The sequence below is a fragment of the Xenopus tropicalis genome, chromosome 2, assembly GCF_000004195.4.
Source record: "Xenopus tropicalis strain Nigerian chromosome 2, UCB_Xtro_10.0, whole genome shotgun sequence".
Classification (NCBI taxonomy): domain Eukaryota; kingdom Metazoa; phylum Chordata; class Amphibia; order Anura; family Pipidae; genus Xenopus; species Xenopus tropicalis.
In genome coordinates this window covers 130,925,679-130,947,074 of record NC_030678.2, presented here as the reverse complement: position 1 = coordinate 130,947,074, position 21,396 = coordinate 130,925,679, and the positions used below count along the sequence as shown (strand labels likewise).

Below are 21,396 nucleotides of genomic sequence, written 5' to 3'. Positions count from 1 at the left end.
AGTCGCGACAATTCGCGCAAGTCATAACGGCTACGAAAAAGTCACGACAATTTACGGAAAAGTTGCGATGGCGACGAAAAAAAAATCGCAAAATACCGATCATTACGGAAAAAACGAATTCGGACGCTTTCGTAAATCGGCCCCCTAGTATTACACTTATATGTAAATCTTCAGCACTTAAACATCTATAAGTATACACATTGCTTGTTTGTTTTACTTTAATTTTTATTGATTTTCAAAAACAAAAAAAGGTCCATGTTTAGAATTCATTTCAATCAGTAACATGACATATTATATCATAAGCAATATTCTATAATACAGGCTAAGATGATAAGCAAAGAAACAAAGAAAAGGGAAAAGGGGAAAAATGTAAAGAAAGATAACTTCTTCTTGTCTTCTTTTTATTTTATGTTTCCATGTGCATTTTCCACAGTTTATAAGCCTTTTGTATATGGCTTTTTGCAACTAGGCCTCTTGGTATAGCTGATTCATACTCCAAATTGTTGATAACCTCTTGTTTACAGTTGAGCGATATTTGGTGCTTCCTGTTTTTTCTTGCAGTTAACAGTCTGCATACATTTAAGATTTGAAAGATAAGTATTTCCAAAGGTTTTGTTGATAGGTTATTGTATAAATTTAGAAGCATTGCTTAAATTATATATAAACTGTACTTTGGCCAGAAAATAAAATGGTCATTCTAAATATGTTACAATATAAGGCGTAATTCTTGTCCTGCTTCATACATAAACCAGCATACTGTCATTGCACAATAACTTTTTAGAGCAATAATTAGGTCTGTAGGTGCATGAGATCTTAATTTATTTAACTTGTGCACTGGAAAAAATGTCAAGTTGCTTAACTGAAGCCATTCTGAAGCTACACCAGCATGGAAAGAGGCCCTTGAACTACTTTGTAAATATCAGCTTTCTGCTGAGACACAGAAGTGGGATTCTGAAAATGATCATCAGCTCTCAGCATCTGTTACTGCCATGACAAATCTTCAAGAGCTTTTTAATTGGTTGTTCCCAAGATTTTCAAAAAAGGTTTCTAATGGTTGCTAAAATAATAATCAAGCATTTCTACTTTTTATTCAAGAAAAGTGTGTATGTGACTGGTAAAGACTCATACTTAGAAAATTCGATTTGTGTTATTTCCTTTTGGTCTGTTTCCTTTTGAGAAATGCATACATATTTCTCTGAAATTCTTTGAAAGAGATATAAAGCTATATAAAAATGCTATAAAATATCCATAAAATAGCTTGCATGAGAAAAGTTACATACCTTCAACACACACAATATGCTTTCTAAAGTCTACTTGATTGAATGTAAAGTCCACTTGGAACAGTCTTTTTTCCACCGTGCCCTTCACATTAATATACTTTCTCATACATAGCGTTTAGCTGTAAGGAGAATAAAAGTAAGGAACCCTCACCCCATATGATGTAGTATTCACTATACAGGGGAGAAAATGCACTTCTAACACATTATTGTAGCTATTTATTGTAACTACTGCTACAGTTTCTTTCTGTTCTATCCACTGACATCATAATGACATTAAGTTTCATAGTGAGACATGACTTGCCATCGTCAGTAAGGAGAGGAGATGTAGTTATCAGCTCCTGCCTTACCTATAATGTCCTTTCTCTTATCAGCCCATTGATAATGGTTACCCTTTACATAATGACACAGGGAATCAGGTTTTTGAGATTAGAAGGCCACAGCTTTAATAAAATTTTGTACCTCATCCAGCTGTGGGCCTGTCATGCCAGCTACCCAATAGGAGGGTTAGGTGGGCAAGTGATTAACAGGAAACCAGTCATCATCACCTTGTTGCCCACCGAACACATATTTGCTACCAGTTGACAAACTCAATGTAAATAATGCAGGTAATTCTGTTTGTTTTACTAGGGTTGTAACTAATATTCAAACAACATTTTTTATGTTAATCAACATGCTAGATTAGAAAGAAGAATGCATATGTACCAATTCTCTTTTTGGCACAGGCATGGCATTCTCACCAATTCTCATCATTGTACAAATTCTCTCTCTGGCATTCTCACTATTGTACTAATTCTCTCTCAGGCATTCTCACTATTGTACCAATTATTCTCTGGCATTCTCACTATTGTACCAATTATTTCTCTGGCATTCTCACTATTGTACCAATTCTCTCTCTCTGGCATCCTCACTATTATACCATTTCTCTCTCTGACATTCTCACTATTGTACCAATTCTCTCTCTGCCACAAGCATGGTATTCTCACCAATTCTCACTATTGTACTAATTCTCTCTCAGGCATTCTCACTATTGTACCAATTATTCTCTGTCATTCTCACTATTGTACCAATTCTTTCTCTGGCATTCTCACTATTGTACCAATTCTCTCTCTCTGGCATCCTCACTATTATACCATTTCTCTCTCTGACATTCTCACTATTGTACCAATTCTCTCTCTGCCACAGGCATGGCATTCTCACCAATTCTCCCTCTGGCATTCTCACTATTGTACCAATTCTCTTTCTGGCATTCCCTCCATTATACCATTTCTCTCTCTGGCACAGGCATGGCATTCTCACCAATTCTCACTATTGTACTAATTCTCTCTCAGGCATTCTCACTATTGTACCAATTATTCTCTGTCATTCTCACTATTGTACCAATTCTTTCTCTGGCATTCTCACTATTGTACCAATTCTCTCTCTCTGGCATCCTCACTATTATACCATTTCTCTCTCTGACATTCTCACTATTGTACCAATTCTCTCTCTGCCACAGGCATGGCATTCTCACCAATTCTCCCTCTGCCATTCTTACCATTGTACCAATTCTCTCTCTGGCACAGGCATGGCATTCTCACCAATTCTCTCTCTGCCATTCTTACCATTGTACCAATTCTCTCTCTGGTATAGGCATGGCATTCTCACCAATTCTGTAACTGGCATTCTTACCATTGTACTAATCTCTTTCTAGCAAGGACATGGCATTCTCACTATTTTACCAATTCCCTCTCTGGCATTCTCACCATTGTACCAATTCTCTCTCTGGCACAGGCATGCATTCTCACCAATTCTGTCTCTGGCATTCTCACCATTGTACCAATCTCTTTCTAGCAAGGGCAAGGCATTCTCACTATTTTACCAATTCCCTCTCGGGCACAGACATGGCATTCTCACTTTTGAAGGTCTTTGTTATAATTTAATAAACCCTGCACAACAAAAAGATGTCCAAAAATCTCCACAATATGTGTGTGTATAAGCTGTTTTCATAAGTTTGCAGTTTGTCAAAGAGACAAAAATATAAATTTAACTTTGGTCTTTAAGAGTGTCTTATACTGGATGTACACTTACAATTCTCTAAACAATATAGCTACTGATTTTGAATGTTTTCCATTCTTTATACAGTGATATTTTTAGCTCTCACAGTCTAAAGTCAATTAACTAAATTGTAGATTTAAAAACAAATAAGATATTTGTTTGGCTTGAATTGTATTACGTTCCTCTAAATTCCTGTAAATGTCATGTAACAAAAAGGATCTTTTACACAACTCTCTTTTAGACTAGACAATAAATATTGTTATACATGATACTTAGATTTGGAAAGAAGGGAATGGGACCTTAAATATTTCATATCTCATGCTGTGAACAATAACAAATGGGGCATTTTACAGAAAGATTGTTCACATTTTAGTCATTCTGGCTTTGCAGCAACTTTATTCTTTTTATAGTGCTGAACAGCTCAGCAAAGACATTTTCTGGTTATGTTAGCGTTGTTGGATTTGTTTATCTAGTAAGTGTGAAACAGTTTTAAAAATGCTATTTATAAATATTTATGTAACTGATTATTATGATTACTTTTGTTAAAAAAAAGTGTAAAACTAAAACATTGCCTAAACATTCTGTTTAATTATCATACTTTTTAATTTAAATGAATGTTTTAAACTAGTGATGCAGGCTTATGCCATCATGCTGCATGATATCATGGAAAGGTACTATGTTCTATGTTGAACTAAAAACAAAGATGTTTTATTAAAAGTTAAAGGGGACCCATCACCCTAAGCAATAATTAAAAAATCCTTTTCCATCAAGTTAGTTGAGCAAAATAAACTTTAATTACAATATATAGCATTTCACTGTTGTTTCCTTCATTGTTGGAATTCCCAATCACAGCAAGCAGGCAAGAGCCATTTTGGGGACACTGTTATTAAGGCAAGCTTTGTCACCCCAGAATTCTGTGTTTGCTCCAGAGTGTGGGACTAGTGATGAGCGAATCTGTCCCAGTTTCACGGTAAAAAATCCGCGAATCGCATTAGTCACACAATTCTTTTGTTGCCCGTGCCCAATTTTGACTTGACAGCTCCCATTTTTGACACGACCGCTCCTAATTTGACACGACTGCAATTTTTTTTTGACGTGCAGCAAACTTTTCTGTGGCGAATTTTCACAAGTTTCGCAAAACAATTTGCCAATGGCAAAATGTTGAAATTTGCTGCGAATCCATGCCTGGTGAAAAAATTTGCTCATCACTATGTGGGATATAATGGCTACCATGGGTAGGGAGGGGAATGCGAGCAGAGCAGTTACATATAGGATGTGCTGAATAGAAAGCAAAAGTAATTGACTGTCCTCTATGTCTGATTCAAAGAGACAGGGCAGGATATATCTATATGATTTATGGTTTAGATTTTCAAATACATTTATAACAGGTATGCATTTTCTAAAATTAAAATAGAATTAGGATTTCATGTTTAATTAGCAAATAACTATAAACCCATAACATTGTTTGACTATGAAATGCTGGACAACTGTACATAGCACAGACAATGCAGTTTTATACATCAAGACAACTAGGTATAAATGACACAACTAGGTATAAATGACATAACAGTACAAATAAGACTAATACAGCCAGAATAATGAAAAGGCACCCAGTGCTGCAGCAAGAGATCCATTATGCAAACAACTGTTACAATGGTTGAGTTGTGCTATACTTAAAAATGTTAAGCGTAACTGCACGCTATCGGTGCTTGCAATCTGTGTGACATAACAGCAGACAGATAGGGTTCAGGTGCACAACATACCCTCCCAATGGTATAATGACAGATGCAGAGCATTAGAAGCAGGTAAATAGACAGGTTGGTTTGTTATTACTAAAGAAGGTGGGGGGGTGCAGAACTAGGTATGCTCTATTTGTTGGAAGTTTTATTCATTTAAATAATGCATCAGTGGTTTTGCAGGCATTAAAAAGACTAGGTGGAGTCATCACATTATCACATAGATTTTGTTGTGTGCATATATAGATTATTGCTTACAATACTCCCCCAATAATAAGTTAAGGTAATAATTATACATTTGAAAAATAATTTCCCCTTTCTCTGTAATAATAAAACAGTACCTTGTACTTGGTAACTACGCCTCATAAATCCATACTGATGGCAAAACATTCCTGTTGGGTTTATTTAATGTTTCATGTTTTTTTTTTTGTTTTTTTTTTAGCAACTACTTACTTAAGGTATGGTGAGCCAGATAACAGAAAGATCCCTCATCCGCAAAAGCCCAGGTCCCAAACATTCTGTATAATAGATCCTATACGTGTGTATAAAGATAAGGTTTTTACTTCACCACAATTGTGCTGCTCCTTTCAGTTCAAGTGCTTCAAACTATTTTGCTATTTTTCACAATATCCTGACCACTGAGATTTAGCACTACAACAGAACAATTATGTGTGTTTAACAGAGTCAGATATTATTCAGTGGTAACTCTAGAAACATACCCAAGACATTAGTTTTACAAATACATCTGGTTCCCCTGGTGCTAGAAAATACAAGCTTTGGGGAGTGCATCTTTTTATGTTTCACATTTCCCTGTGCAACAAATTAACTGTCTTGCATCTGTCTCCCTGCAGAAGTTGCAGAGAAGAAAATAATTCCACAAATAATGATTTGTCAGTTTATCAGCCCTTTGTTATACTTACATTCATTTATGTGAATTTATAATGAACCCAGCTTAATGGGTTCATTATAATGTAACATTCCAAAATAATTTGTGAAACGTGGGTGTGCTTGGAAAAAAAGTGCTTTGTACAAATATATACATTTTTAGTTAATTTTATTTTAAGGCTAAGCAATGCATGTCAATTCTTAATATGATTATACATAATGTGTACATTTAAATAATATATCCTTTGCAAACAAATGTATTTTGCAAGCTAGAGCAGATTTTCTATGTTATAATATATTCATTTTAGTTAACATTCTAATGCCGATCAGACTTTCTACTGCCCTCCGCTCGCCACCACTGTTAAAGTATGGATACAAATTTTATCAAGATAAAGTGGTGTTACTGCCCTTTTATACTCCTGAGATTTTGCTATATTAAAACAGATGACAAGGCAGTAAAACAGGTAGGAGAATCACTTTGTGTAACCTTGAACTTCTGTTGCTTCAAGATGAGCACAAAGAAGTTCCTGTGACTTGATATCCAATGCAGACTTTTTAGTAAGAAATATTTCTGGTGATTTTGTCCAAGCGAGGGTTTTATGAAACTGTAGTTTATGACAATGGCTCAGAAATGAAATGAGCATTAAGTCTTAACATGTACAGGTTCATTTTGTTTTATTGCCAATCAGTATGCTAATGCAGGTAATTTAATAGCGTTGACAACCTGAATTAAAAACAATAAATAGTCGTCCCAACAGCCTGCATATTGCAGATGTCTTTGTAATAACTGCAGACAAGTGCAGAATACTATGTATTTAGTTCACATTATTTATGTCAAATCAATGGTTATTAACTAGGTGCCTGAAATCCGATACAACTCTTTAGTTTATTGTTCTCATCCAAAGTGCTGCACATTACTTAATGCTTGCAACAAAGGGCCAAGCTATTTTATTTCCCTGTATGCCATACCTACTGGTAAATACCATTTTTACTTTAGGACAATTTTCAGTCATGACAGGTGTTTTTGTACAGATAAGAGGCACAACACAAAGGCAATGAAATGTGTGTATTTCATTGATAGCATGACAATTCTATAACATTTCATTAGCCTTTACCATAGTGGTCTTTCTTGGCTGACCACGCCTCATATAATTGTTTGTTTTGTGTGAACAAACCTCCCATATACAATATACTAAGTTTGCCCAGGAGCGGTAAACCATAACAAACAATAATATTTTTGATTTAAAAAAACAGGTGACAAGTAAATTCTACCTCCTGATTGTTATGGGTTACTGTTTCTGGGCAAACTTAGTGCTTTTTATTACATAACCCCAGCAGTGGTTATCTGCATATATGGGTTGCACACAGGGAATGTTTGGTGCTACCAACACAGCAGGCAGGGAAAGACAACCAGTAGTACCACACTATGACATGCTGACAGCAACAGTTTAAAAAACTAGATGCCCTTTAACAGAGAATTACTGCATGACATAATGCTGCACAATGGATGAAAAAACATCTGTTGCTTTTTGAGTTCATTTGCAATGCTGACTGGTCCTTGCTGTAGTCTTACTGGTTTTTGGTTGTGTAATAAAAAAATCAAATCTGTCCCATTTCTGCTATCTACTCTAATTTGATGCTTGCCTATTAACTGTTTACAATTGCTTGTTCTGATTATATGTGGGCCATGTCCCTCTCAACATCTTTCCTTGCCTGAGGCTTTATTTGGGTTTTAGTTTAAAAAGCAGTATTCCTCTGGCATGAACACTTATTTATTACATTATTTTGCCCCCTCAAACATTTTTTTAAAAGATGTTTGGAAGTGTTATACCGCCTGTATAACACTTCCAGTAATAAACATATCTTGTTTATCTTGATCCCACTAGATCATCTAGGCTGTAACAGCTATAAAGTATCAATGAAAGATCCAAAAGGGAGTGCACATGGGATCTGCGAGTACTTATGTTCCATCCTTACCTTCTCTAATTCACTCTCCACATTGTGCTTATTTTTTAATTCCTGGTGTTAACACAAGTTTTGGAGGCACAACAACCCAGGTTTAATCCAACAGAGCTTGATTTTGTGGCATTGATTTTATACCATGATATTACTTGAACATGTCCTTAATTATAAGTGCTTCTTGCATCTGCTTAGTTAAGGGCACATCTTGCATTAAAGACTAGAATAGTTCTGTTAAATGAGGGGGAGACCTTTAGGGCAAATTGTTTCTAATATTTGACTGTGAAGCCATCTGGGCCTGGTGTCGTACAGGATATTAACTTCCCTGCCAACAATATTTCTAAATGTGTGGTTCATTTTCATATTCAAATCCTGTTCTTGTTAGAGTAAAAGCTCCTTAATCTGTCAGTAACTTGATCAGTTTACCCTCCTGGCAGTCAAGGTGGCAGGAACTTTCCTGTGGGTCATAGCTAGAGTATGAAATACTGTTTTATCTCTTCTTTACTTTTTTGGTTTTTAGTGGCATGTTGACCGAACAAGCCTCTAAGAGGTTATAAGTGTCCAGTGAGAAGTTAAAATTCAAGTTTAGTGTAAAGTACTTAATGGCTTTGTTGATGTCCAAGTTGATGTTGTATTCTAAAAGTAGAGTCTCATTAACATTCCTAACCTTGTATCATCATACTGTATATATGAAGTTTCTACTATAGCATAATCTGACAATAGGATGCTAAGTCCAGTGAGCTTAACTTTGCTGAACCTATGAATATGTAGCCTATTTTAGAATACAATTTATGGGGTTGAAAGAGTGTAAATCTATATAATAAATGCTTTTATTTGTACAGTTTACCTGCTAGTGCATGTTTAAACAACTAGATCCTTGTTCCTTTTTTTTGATTTGGTGTATCCAGGTTTTTCATATATTGTTGTGTGTTTTCTACCCATGTATAATGACCCTGCAATTATCCCTATGCTATAGGTGTACCAGCAGCTCACCAAGAAAAGAAAAGCAGTGTCAAATATATGCTAGTCAACAAATTTTCTTCATTTGTCATTCATTTGTGAAGTTCCAGTCTTGGTGAATAAAAAGGCAGTTCATATTACTTGAGGCCTCCAATAAAATTGCTTTATATTACCATACTTCTTCTACTGGGCTGCTGTGTGGTTCTCTAAAAATGATTATCTTTTACTGTGGTCTGGTTATGAGAACCTTTGATTTAATCAGATCCCTGAATTCATACCAACTTATGATCTGAAATGCGTGTAACATTTAGGGGCAGATTTATCAAAATGTAAGTTTAGAACTTAATACATAAAAACTCACCATGTTCTATCAAACAGTCGAACATATGCCATTTAAAAGTTTGTTTTAAAGTATACTGAAATACTTTAATAAATAAATAAATAGATAAAAATAGCATTTGTAGTTGACGTCAACTTGTATTTCTTTAGGGGTTTTTTTTTATACTGTACTGCGGCTTGTTTCACTTACCATCTACCAATATAAACATTTGCGATATATGTTAGTCTGTCAACACAAGTGAATAAATCAGTATAATTTTATGTTGTAACGCAGTTCACCACAAGTACTCTCATTACGAAAGCCTGGTCCATTTTTCTAAACCATCTGCCAAATAATTTTTCATCATAGAGTTACCGGCTGTTGAATTCATGCGGCTGTGAAAGAAGGTTGTATATAATAACCTTGATTTTAGATGGCTGTCATATTGGTGAATTTATTTGTTTTCTTTTCATATGATTCATTAGTTGGAAGGTTAGTGTATTGATTGAATAGACATACCTATTCTGAGGCATTTGCCTTATAAAGCATTTTCGGTGTGCTGCCTTATAAATTAGCATTTTGTTTGAAACAAACATTCCTTATGAATGTTTTTGTACCCTTTTCTGTCTGACTACTTTAAATGTTTCCTTTCTGCCATCCAGTTGAGTGGAATGTAATGTATGTCTTGGGAGCTTTTTGGAATGACTGTCATAACCTCATTAAAGATGACCTTTCTGCCTTTTGTTGATTCACGGCCATTGCTTCCTTCCAGTATTAACTACAGACCACTGTGATACATGAACCATGTTGTTTGCCTAACCAAAAACCAAATTGCCCACAATCTAAGAAATATCCCCTTACTATTCATAAAGCAAACCTGTTAAACACTTTTTTCCCTTCCAGCTGTCTGTGTGTGCTAAAACATGTTTAAAACAAAATGTAATGGCCCCCTCAAGCAATAAATGTTATTAATCTTTAAAAAGGTTAGAAATAAAAATTACAGAAGTGGAGAGTCTCATAAATGTATTGGAATGCTTGACTGCCTTGGGCTGCTTTGGGCTGCACTAAGAAAAGTATTCTTCTTTATCAAGATAATAGATGGGAACAAGTATTTTATTCCCTCTAATATGTAAAAAATATGTGAGATATGTGGTTAGATTTAAACCTATAGAGTTTAGTTTGACTACATCACTGATTCTATTATAACTGTATAGATGTCCAATTTTTCAGATATGGAAAATTATATTTATAGGACACTGTAAATGCTCTGGGACTGCAAATGCATGAATAAACTGCCCCTTGGGCCAAACTTCTATATTTTCCCATATTTCTGTGTCTTGTCCCTTTGCTTTGCGTTTATGTGTACTCTGGGAGAAAAATTTGCAGTTTTTAACAATTAACATGGCAATGAATGTTATTCAGGGTTGGGCCTCTTGGAACGTAATATAAGGTGAGAATTTACTATTGTTCAATTTTTCCAGTTCCAGTTTGTTGTTGCCATATGTGTAATCGTGTTGATGGAAGCGCATGGAATTAGAGAAAAACAAAAGCAAAACTAGTGCAATACGTACAAAACTTTCTTTGTGACTAAAACGCTAAAAGATTTTTAGCGTTCTAATTTGGTGCAAAATGTGCAAATATATTAAGTGAATCGGACAATCAAAAGTGCTTATATATCAGCCCAATGCAGTGTATCACACCCACACGATGCTCACCAGATTTAATTAAAATAAGAGCATGTAGAGAAGTCAATTCGGCTATTGATTGCAGTGCATCCTTAGTCCTCAGAGTATATGGAATGAAGAGGAATCGAAAATAGTATGAAATCGTTTAATATGTAAAATAAAGCCCCTGCACAATGCAGGCTACTTACAGTGTGAAGCAGTATATCAGACACAACAAAAAGCCCAACGCGTTTCGCGTGCTCACGGCACGCTTCCTCAGGAGAAAATGAGCCCACCATCAATCCCCCTGGCTATTTATACCCTTCCCACTTTTTTTTTTTTTTTAAAAAGTTGTTGCCATACACTTGATTTTGTTTAAAAAAAAATATATATATTAGTTTCAATTTATTATGTGATAAGTCACGACATTTCGAATGCAAAAATACACCAGCTAAAACTTGTCCAGATCATGTAGAATTCAATGGCAGATATTCCTTTAATAATTGGAAGATCTTTCTTTGCTTCATGGTTTTAGAAGTTTTAAGGGGGGTAGGTTATGGTGACAGTAATAAAAAGCTGTGTTTTTCCTGAAACAAATTGAAAAAGTTGTGGTTATTGTGTTTTTCCTTGACTATTTTTTGTTTGAGCTTTGTTAATCTGGATTTTTTCATACATAACTGCCATTCATGGAAATGAGTTTAGTTGTGGTTTAAAAAATTGTATGAGCATAGAACTTACTGCACAACTTGCAGTTGCATTACAGGTATTAGAAGCAAAGACAAATGAGTATACTGACAAAGCTTTACTTTAATATAAACACTGCATTTGGGCTCACACAGTAGAGCAGGGATCCCCAACCTTTTATACCAATGAGCCACATTTAAATAGAAAAAGTGTTGAGGAGCTACACAAACATGGAAAAGGTTCCTGGGGATGCTAATAAGATCTGTAATTGACTACTTAATATCCCCTATGTGGACTGGCAGCCTACAGAAGGCTTTGTGTTGGCATTACACCTGGTTTTTATGCAACCAAAACTTGCCTCCTTACCAGAAATTAAAAAATAAGCTCCTACTTTCAGCCACTGACATCCAAGGGATTGGTGACTAACATGTTGCTCACTAGCCACTGGTTGGGGAACACTGCAGTAGAGGTTTATCCTCTCATTCCAATGATCAGACCATTCCATAGCAAAGACTGGAACATCCAGGGAATAAGTACATATTTTGTGGTCACAAAGTAGAGTGGCCCTACTCCATTTATATGGCTCCAGTAGAGTTTCACAGCATTTTTCTACAATGTAAGCCTAAGCAAAAAGGCATAAATAAAGCATAAATTACAAGTAAAAGTTTAAACTAGAAACTTGTCATTAATACCTTGCAGTTCTGAGTGCATTGCAGACACTGTCCAAGAAAAGACTCATTATTTTTTTACAAGAACAATTTGAGTGCATACTTGCAATTTCTCCCCTTTTTAGGGATTGTTTTTTTTCTGATTTGCAAGCAGAAATCATGTATGACTGCCCAAATCCCTATCGTGTTCTAATATACATTTTTTTCATATGTATATCGTGCAACAACTTGTGTGGAGTAACTATAAATAGATGCATCAAAAGGTCATGTTTAAGGCTGGACCAATGAACCTTTATGTCCTTATACTAATGAAATGTGACCTCTATGAATTTAAAGTATGTTCTGTTATTGGTGATGGAATGAAGTAAAGAGGATAGGAGGAGTACTATGATTTACTAATGCTTAACTTGTCATTTTCATTTTCAAGTTTTCCTGCCATCTGTGACCTAGTAATAACCCATATGTGTAATATTTAAATATATATATATATATATATATATATATATATATATATATATAATCTATGCATATTTTAATGCTTTCCTGTTGTACATTTACTGTGGTATATTTCTTCAGAATCCTTTTAATTATACAGTATTAATGTAAGTTTAAAATCTCTAGGTAATGTGATTTAAATGTTCATTACATGATGACAACATAAGTACAGACAATGTGTTATGAGATTTTTTTTGTTTGTGTATACATATATTTTTTTTGTGTATGTAGTTACATACATAATATATTCAGGTATAGGACCCATTTTCCAGAATACTTGGGACCTGGGGTTTTCTGGATAAGGGGTCTTTCCGTAATTTGGATCTTTAAACCTTAAGTCTACTTAAAAATCATTAAAACATCAACACAAAAAAGGAAACCACTTTATAAAATCTAAAGGTTTTGGTTAAAATGGAGTCTATGGTAGATAGCCTTCCCCTAGTTCAAAGCCTTCTGCATATATATATACGGTATATATTATATATATATATATATATATATATATATATATATATATATATATATATATATATATATATATATATATATATATATATAAAGATAGAGGATAGATAGATAGATAGGCTTCAATGCATAAGAAAAAATAAACATACTGTACTGTAGTTTGCCCATAAGCTGTTGCTAGCTTTCTACTTGTCTAATTGTAAAGTTGGGTTAAAAATGGTCTTTAAAGTTTTTAACATACCCACAAGTATTTATGATGATCATTGGGATGAATGAACCCAAAGAAATATGTTGATTTCTTTTCTTTTTGTCATTCAGTTTCTGTCACACTATTTTCTATAAGGGTCAGTGACTAGGAAACAAGGATTGATTCCATGCACTAACCTATTTGTAACATATTGATCACACTATTCATTTAATTTTTTATAATCACTTGGCAAAAGATCTCAATAATTATATGGAAAAAGAAGCAGATTTATGTATACTGGTATTGAGTATTTTATTCAGAATGCCTGGGATATTTCCATAATTTGGATCTCCATACCTAAAGTCTAGGTATATATATATATATATATATATATATATATATATATATATATATATGTATATATATATAAAGTATATGCATTGCATTTACTAAAAGAAATTATCCAAGGGCAAGAAAAAAATGTTTAGAACCTTTAATCCCCGATTTGCTGTGGGAATTAATAATTCAGGTGAATGTTACATGCCTGCACTGCTTCTGAGCTTTACGCCCTATAGTGCAGAATGGTGTTCAGCTGCTCAGTGAAGCCAAATGTCTTCTAATGTATTGACCCAGGTATCTTCTTTGACAAATCCTTCCGTGACTGTCAGGAAAATTTGGAATTAGTGAAAACCATGTAATCCTGCAGTCATAAAAAAGTCAAAGCCCACCAATATATTGTGGGGGGTGGGGGCACATGGAGGGGATATATGCCTGATATATTAGCAGGCACTCACAGATTTCATGGACAGGTATCTGTAAATGAAAAGTAACCTTTATTATGAGAAATCTTCAGTTTAATATTTGATAAATTGGCCCTGTAGTTGCTGTTATCATTAAATGTGTACATTGTATGGAAAATATTGTCTTTTTTTCTGTATTATATTCTTCATAATTTGTATGGATCAGTTTGGCTCACAGCTAAGCCGTGCTTCAATTTTTTTTACAATTTTAATTTGCAGCATCCTGAATCTCATTCATTATACTGGATGTATTCTGTGATTCACTGTGGTTGGTAAATCATGCATGAACTCACAGTCAATACTTTCCTTTTTCACTGTGTACATAAAGAAAACCAAGGTGGTTTCAATAAACATATTGTAATGTAAGTGAATTCCAGGCAACAGCCACTTGAATATATATGTACTCAGAAACAAACTAAAGGAAAGATCATTTTAGAGAAACTAAGTACAAAGCTAAAGCTACAGCCTAGGAACGCCAGCATGGCATAAAACAGTGATTATCTTGAGAATAATATAAAGTTATGTATGAAACCACAGAAGAAAGAAGGCTATAAAATGCAAATCATATGGTGAAGGGCATAGGTGCTGACAGTTTGTGAAAAGTGCAGTGTTCAAAAAACATGGCCACTAGTGCCTGTTATTTGCACTTTGCATTCTGTCCCACTGTCAAGGACCTCTTGTACCTTTCCACATATCTAACCAATTAATAGGGCTTTGTGTCAGTTCCAGAACCTGTATTCAAAGGAATCAAAATGTGCATTCTTATCAGCAAGCAGCTCAGCACAACTGGCATTGTGCTGGCTTTCTCTCCACATTTCACCAATATACCCACCTGCTAGGTACAGTAATGTCAGTGTTGATTTCAGACACAGTAGTTTTAGAACATACATGAGTACCAGACAGTTAAGATAAGAAAAAACACAACGTTAATAAGTATGAATGTGTTTAACATATTTCCATGGAGGAAGAGGATCAGTTATGGAAACTGCATTAGGAGGCAATGCATGCTGTGTTTTCATAATCTAATATGTATGTCCCTTCCTTTCACTCTTAAGGATTAGTTTAGAAGTAACAATTATTCATCTATATTAATATAGATATAAAATATTTCTGTATTCGTAAAATCCAAAAACCTACTGGCAATCAAAAGCAAACTGTTATTTGTAGGTGTGATCAACAGACTGGGGGATTAGAAACAGCAACTCAGGGGGGTCCAACCTGATGGCCTGTTAGGTTGAGATGTGGGGTTATGAGTTATGTTTTTATGAACTATGTCTAGGGGCCTGACCAAATGGTCCCCAAAGTGAAGCATAACGCTCAGTAAGACTGAAATTTATGTCTTACAGTATGATTCTTATGACTAATAGGTGTTTGATTCCTGTAGTCCCCCATGGAAAGCTGACCCATTTAAAATGTCTGTCCCTGCTAACAGTCTATTCCCATACATTTCAATAGAAAAATCTTTGCCTGAGGTAGACACTTAACAGAAAATGAATGGTATGGTTAATCAAATGGTGTAGATAAAGTAAAACTGCAATTTTGAAATGTTTATAAATTTTGTCTAATATATGTTTGATAAATACATTATGTTTGAACATGGCACATAAAATTCAGTGGTTTATTTTCTAAACGTTGTACTGTGTAGACAGTCAACCAGTCAAAATATGTTTTAAATCTTTAAATCTTTATATGACACACTTTCAGTAATATTGCTAATTCAGTTTCAAATCATTAAACCTTTCAATAAATGTTGAAATAGTGGAAACATTATTTTAATGCTGAGTGTACTCCCTGAATTGAATAGGTAAAGTAATACACAGTGATACACAGACTGCATCAGTTTCTGTATGGTATTTTAGTGTCTTAATATGTTCTTTAAAGCCCCAGACATGCAAAGATTAAATGTGGTTCTTTTCTTTTACAGAACAAGAAGAGTGTGTAAATTGCACTGATGAATGCAGAGTCCTTGGCCATTCAGACAGGTGTTGGATGCCACAGTTCCCTGCTGCTAACCAGGTGGAAAATGCTGATTATCGCACAAATCTCTTTGTTCCTACTGCTGAAGCTCATGTTGAGACTGAGACTTATGAAACTGTGAATCCCACTGGGAAAAAGACATTTTGTACATTTGGAAAAGACAAAAGAGAGCACACCATTCTCATTGCCAATGTAAAACCATATTTAAAAGCCAAGCGTGCCCTGAGTCCTCTGCTACAAGAGGGTCCCTCTGCATCAAACAGCCCTACCAAGACATGTATTGAGCCTTGTGCCACAACTAAAGGACCATTAAATGGCTGTGAAATAAAATCAGGAGTCTTGGCAGACACAACCAATCAGTACCTATCTACTGAAAGTCAGTACCTAACACCTAGTAAACAGACAAAAGACCCCCAATACGTTGCCTCAGACCCGATGGCTTGCGTATTTGCAGATGTGCATTCTAGAGTGAGCCGAGACTCAAGTGAAATGGACGCTGTTTTAGAGCAACTGGAGCATTCAAACCGTGACTTGGGCCGCGAGTCAGTAGACGCCGAGGAAGTAGTGAGAGAAATTGACAAGCTCTTACAAGACTGTCGAGGAAGTGAACCTGTGGCTGTAAGAAAGTAAATAGCAAAGATGGGCTATTGTGTTTTTGCCTTTTCCTAGTAACATACAGTTACAGCACATTTGCAAGAGAGGTAAAAGTGTGATGCTGCTTACTGGCTGTAAGTGAAGAGTTAAAGTGCCCCGAAATCTTTTTCACTGATTTGTCATTTTCTCAGACAACACACTGGCTTTATTTTGGCTAAATACAGTTGGACAAAGTCAATGGAAAAACACTCTGTGGTTAAGTTTGACAATCTGATACAAAAGGGAAGAGGACTGGAACTCCACCTGGAATTCATTGACTTCTTCAAGTAGTTGATGCTGACTTTTTTGTCTTTTGGTGTAAAACAACCCATTGATTAACAGGGTTAACTAATTTATGTGTGGATTTTAAGCAAGCATCATTAGCTTCTAATTAAAGTCCTAACTAATTTTTCTGTAGTCCTAGCTACACCAAACATCACAACCATTTGTGGTAATCATTTCTATAGAAAGAACAACATTCCAAAACATTTCAGAAAAAGATGTCTGCCATTTACAGCATTTCCATGACACATAGTTATATAGACAATTATATAGTAAGTTGTGTCCTGCACATAAGCTATTTCACTTTATGTAAAATGAAAAGTGTTGATAAATAAGAATTTTAGTGTCCCGCACAAATAAATACAGATATTTACAAGTAATTATATTTCTACCCTATAATATAAAGCGGTTCTAAAAGTTTTTGGCATTTGAGGGTAAACAAAAAAATAAATAAATAAGAAAATCAATTGTTTTTAAACCTCAATAATGTTTTCTATTTGTTGGTGGACACTAAAATTGCTCAGGAAGTGAAGTTGTCCTATTCATTTAAGCAAATTCCACATTACCATTTATATGTGCAAATGTGAGAAGATTTAAATGTTTACATCAAATGACATATTTTTTATGATTTATTTGCAATTTTAGTGCATATGAGCCAAATTGTTCCGTGTATAAGAGCTATATTGTGTATTTTATTAAATTAATATATAGTTGTGTTGCAAAAAAAAAAAAAAAAATATGGGCTTATATTGTAAATGGCAAGTGTTGCCTCAGTAGCTGTCAAACTCTATGAGTTTTGTTTTTTTCTGCTTCCTTTTCCCTGTGGAGTCTGGGAAGCAGCGCCTCAGAGCAAAGTCTCTTGTTAAATGTATGGTCAACAAGCTACAGTGGTACATAATCTGTTCAAAATGTGTTTTTAGCAAACGGATAGAGCAAAATTAGCAGGGGACAAGCTTCATTCATGACACAGTGAAATCTTCTGTTAGACCCTGAGGAGATCAGACACATCTTCAGTTCATGGCAATCCAATGGGGACTACTCTGGCTGTCAAGCTGTTTAATCCCGGTGTTATTTATAGTAAACCAAAAAATAAAATATATATATGTGTGTTTATATGTATCTATATTAATATCTATATATACACACACACACATATATAATCTTTAAAGCCTTACAAACTGTTATTATCCCAAACTGGGAAACATTCTAATTATCATCTAGCAGCTCCTTGTCGCAGTATAAAATACAGTAACTTGTATTTTTAGATTCATGGATAAAGTTCTAAAACTTTACAGGCTCATATTTACTAAGCTATTCCATAGGAACTTTCCAAAAAAAAAACAAAAAAGAACAAAAAACAAAACTTATGGGCCTTAAATATATTGTCTATGAAACACAAGTAGTCTTATGGAAAAAAAGAATCACTTAGCAAATATGTGCCATTGAAAATACTTGTTTGTGTTAGTATATGTGAAGTCACATTGTTCCGTCCAGTAACATTTGTAAAACGTTTAATTTTAATAACAGCACATTTCTTTGACTTTTTTAATACATCTTTGTAAAATTATATACAGAAGCAGAAAGTTGCAGATTTTTATAAATAAAAAGTAGGAAGATGCAGGTTTAGCTTTCCAGACTGTACTATCACCTGTACAGATAATGTGAACTGTAGAACACTTTACAATTAAAAACAAACAAACAAAAAAAGTTGATTCACTTTAATTTGGGGCAACACGTGTTGCGAACTGGGATGAGCCTAACAAATGTACCGAGTAAAAGTCAGAAAATGCACTGTACGGATCTGTGAACAAGAGTTTTATTACTTGTCATTTAGGAAATGTCTTTTGACTGCAGTTCATTGCCAGTTGTCTAATGATCACATTACATTCTTAACTATATTTCATTTCCGTGGTCCAAAAAACGCCATAAACAAGTGACTGTATAAATGCTGCATTGCTCTACATATTTTGGACAATTTATGTATCTATATGTGTTGTCTCTGTGTTTTGCAATGTTAAGTTCATCGGGAGGATATATCTTGATTTTGCTTGATAGCTGAAATTCCACAGTAAAACTGGATTATTTTCATGCCTCCACATAATTGTCTTTCATTAGGCATAAATAGTCAGTGGAAATAGTTACAGTATGTTTTTTAACGCTTCATATGCTAAGTGCATAATATACAATACAACCGATTTACAAACATAAGACTATACGTGTAAATCTCGAATATACAATCAATCGGCTCTTGGCTGGTTATTCAACACAAGATACTTAATAGTTGAAGTTACTAAAGAAAAAAAATGTCATGTTTACAACTAATATTTGTATTTTTATTGCTGTATGTTTCTTTTTCATCTGACTGGAAACTAAAATGTGATGGTATTTTGGAAATCTTTTGTGGTGTGCTTCAAATGGGTTTAACACTGCTTTACTCAGCTATAGCAAAATGGGTACACACTGAAATAATTCTATTAACAGAGTCATACTTAAAGAATCTATTAAACGAGTTTCAACCAAAACACAGTCAATTTTATTCACATACCTTGCTACAAATGTGTCTAAGTGGCAGTCATATATACGCTATGGTCTATGGCAGTGGCCTAACTCGAGAGAAAGCAGACCCCACAGTCTGCTTCCTCTGTAGGTATAAAAAGTCCCTCCTTACCAGCTGCTTTCTTAACTGCTTAGCACAAGCGGCTGGGGAATGGGGTGAGTGGAGGGAGGAAGGGCAGGGAGGTGTTTGCTGTGCCCCTTTTGAAGATTGTTTTTTCTTTATGCTTCTGTTCTACTGGATCCCACCAAATGATTAGGATATGAATGAGTAAATATTTACCACCATGGTTACAGTGACAAGGGATATAAGGAACCTTAGAGCCCTTTACAATGCAAAACATGCAGTGTAAAGCTTTCTTAAAACAGAGGGTATTTACAAGCATCATGCTATATACATAACAACTTAAAGCCAAAAATAACACTTACTTAAAGAACTGGGCAGATACATGCAAATGACTCTATCCCTGTGACCAACTATATATCCATAACAGCTGATTTAATAGCACAGATACTGCCATGTAACCAAACTTTCAGACAGCCTGTTTCTACCTCACTGGATCCCATCAGTGCATTGGCTTCTGACAATGAATAATTACAATCTGACAGTAGGGCAAAGAAAACATAAGTGTGACCTGTCAGCTAAGGTGCTCCATTGTTTAAAATATGGTTGTAACAGACATTTGTGTAACATCTAGCATGCATGCAAACCCTTTCTCCCTCTGGCACCCAAAATAATGCAGGACATGGTAGATGCTGCCATGAGGTCCTTGTCACCTGTAAGCCCATGAGCCAGACAGAGTATTGATCATATTCCAGGGTTTGAAGTAATAGAGTAGGCTTCATTAAATGAATGTAAGTAAATCAGCATGAAATCAAGGACTCAGGCTTTCCAGTTCTCTATAATTCCACTCATGCCTGTGGGTGAGTAAGGCTGTAGAATACTAAAGGCGTCCTTGGAAGATACCTGTCTTCATCACAAAAGGCTAAAGTAATGTATTTACCTGCAGTGAAAGGTCTTTTAAACAAAGTTGTTTCCCTGAGAGGGATCAAAAGATATTGTGTGTGAGTGCCCTTAGGACTTTGCTGTCCTTTCAAAGCTAGCCAGTGTTTGAGTGCGTGCATGCATGTAGCTGGATTTTAAAAAGACAATGATGCCCTATATTTTCTCAAGCTTTTATTCCAAAAGAGAAAGCATAAGCCCCTAGGCTACTACCAGACATGTCATTTTCTCCTCTGGCATTTATAAGCTGCAAGAAAACCAACAGTACCTTATAAGGCCTTACACCTGTAAAGGACAATATACTGCCACAACATACTGAGTTTGCATAAATAAATCATAAACCCTGTTAAGGCTTGGCATGTACGATACATGAGAAAATAAATCAAAAACTGCATCTAGCCTCCAGCCACTACACCAGGTGGAGCAGACCCACATTTTTTGGATGTTTGCCTTCCTCAATTTTAATTATTTTCAAAGGGTATGATTGTCATTTATTACCTACTTTTTAACCGCACCCAAAATGTACCCAAAAATATTAAAACCACTTCAGAGAGGGCTTACCTTAATCATATCGGTGTTGCAAACCAAAGCTTCTGTTTCATTCCTTGGTACCATTGGGGGGTAGGGCAGAGGTGTTCTCAGATAACTTGTTAGGGCTCTGGCACACGGGGAGATTAGTCGCCGGTGACAAAATTCCCTGTTTGCGGGCGACTAATCTCCCCGGCGAAATTGTAAATCGCCAATGGGATGGGATATGCGGCGGCGCGATTTCATTGAAATCTCGCAAGTTGCCTCGAGAGGAAACTTGCGCG

At 35.2% G+C, this 21,396-nt stretch overlaps 1 protein-coding gene across 4 annotated transcripts in view; it reads left to right on the top strand.

Moving 5' to 3' along the window:
• pcdh17 (protocadherin 17) overlaps positions 1–19,550 on the top strand; it is a 94,966-nt gene extending 75,416 nt beyond the window's left edge. For all 4 annotated transcript variants that reach the window (XM_031897118.1, XM_002936924.3, XM_031897119.1 and 1 more), the window contains one exon: positions 16,061–19,550. In XM_031897118.1, the coding sequence (XP_031752978.1) occupies positions 16,061–16,743 (683 nt within the window). In that variant the 3' untranslated portion in view covers positions 16,744–19,550. The remainder of the gene's footprint in view (positions 1–16,060) is intronic.
• The last annotated feature ends 1,846 nt before the right edge of the window (positions 19,551–21,396 follow it).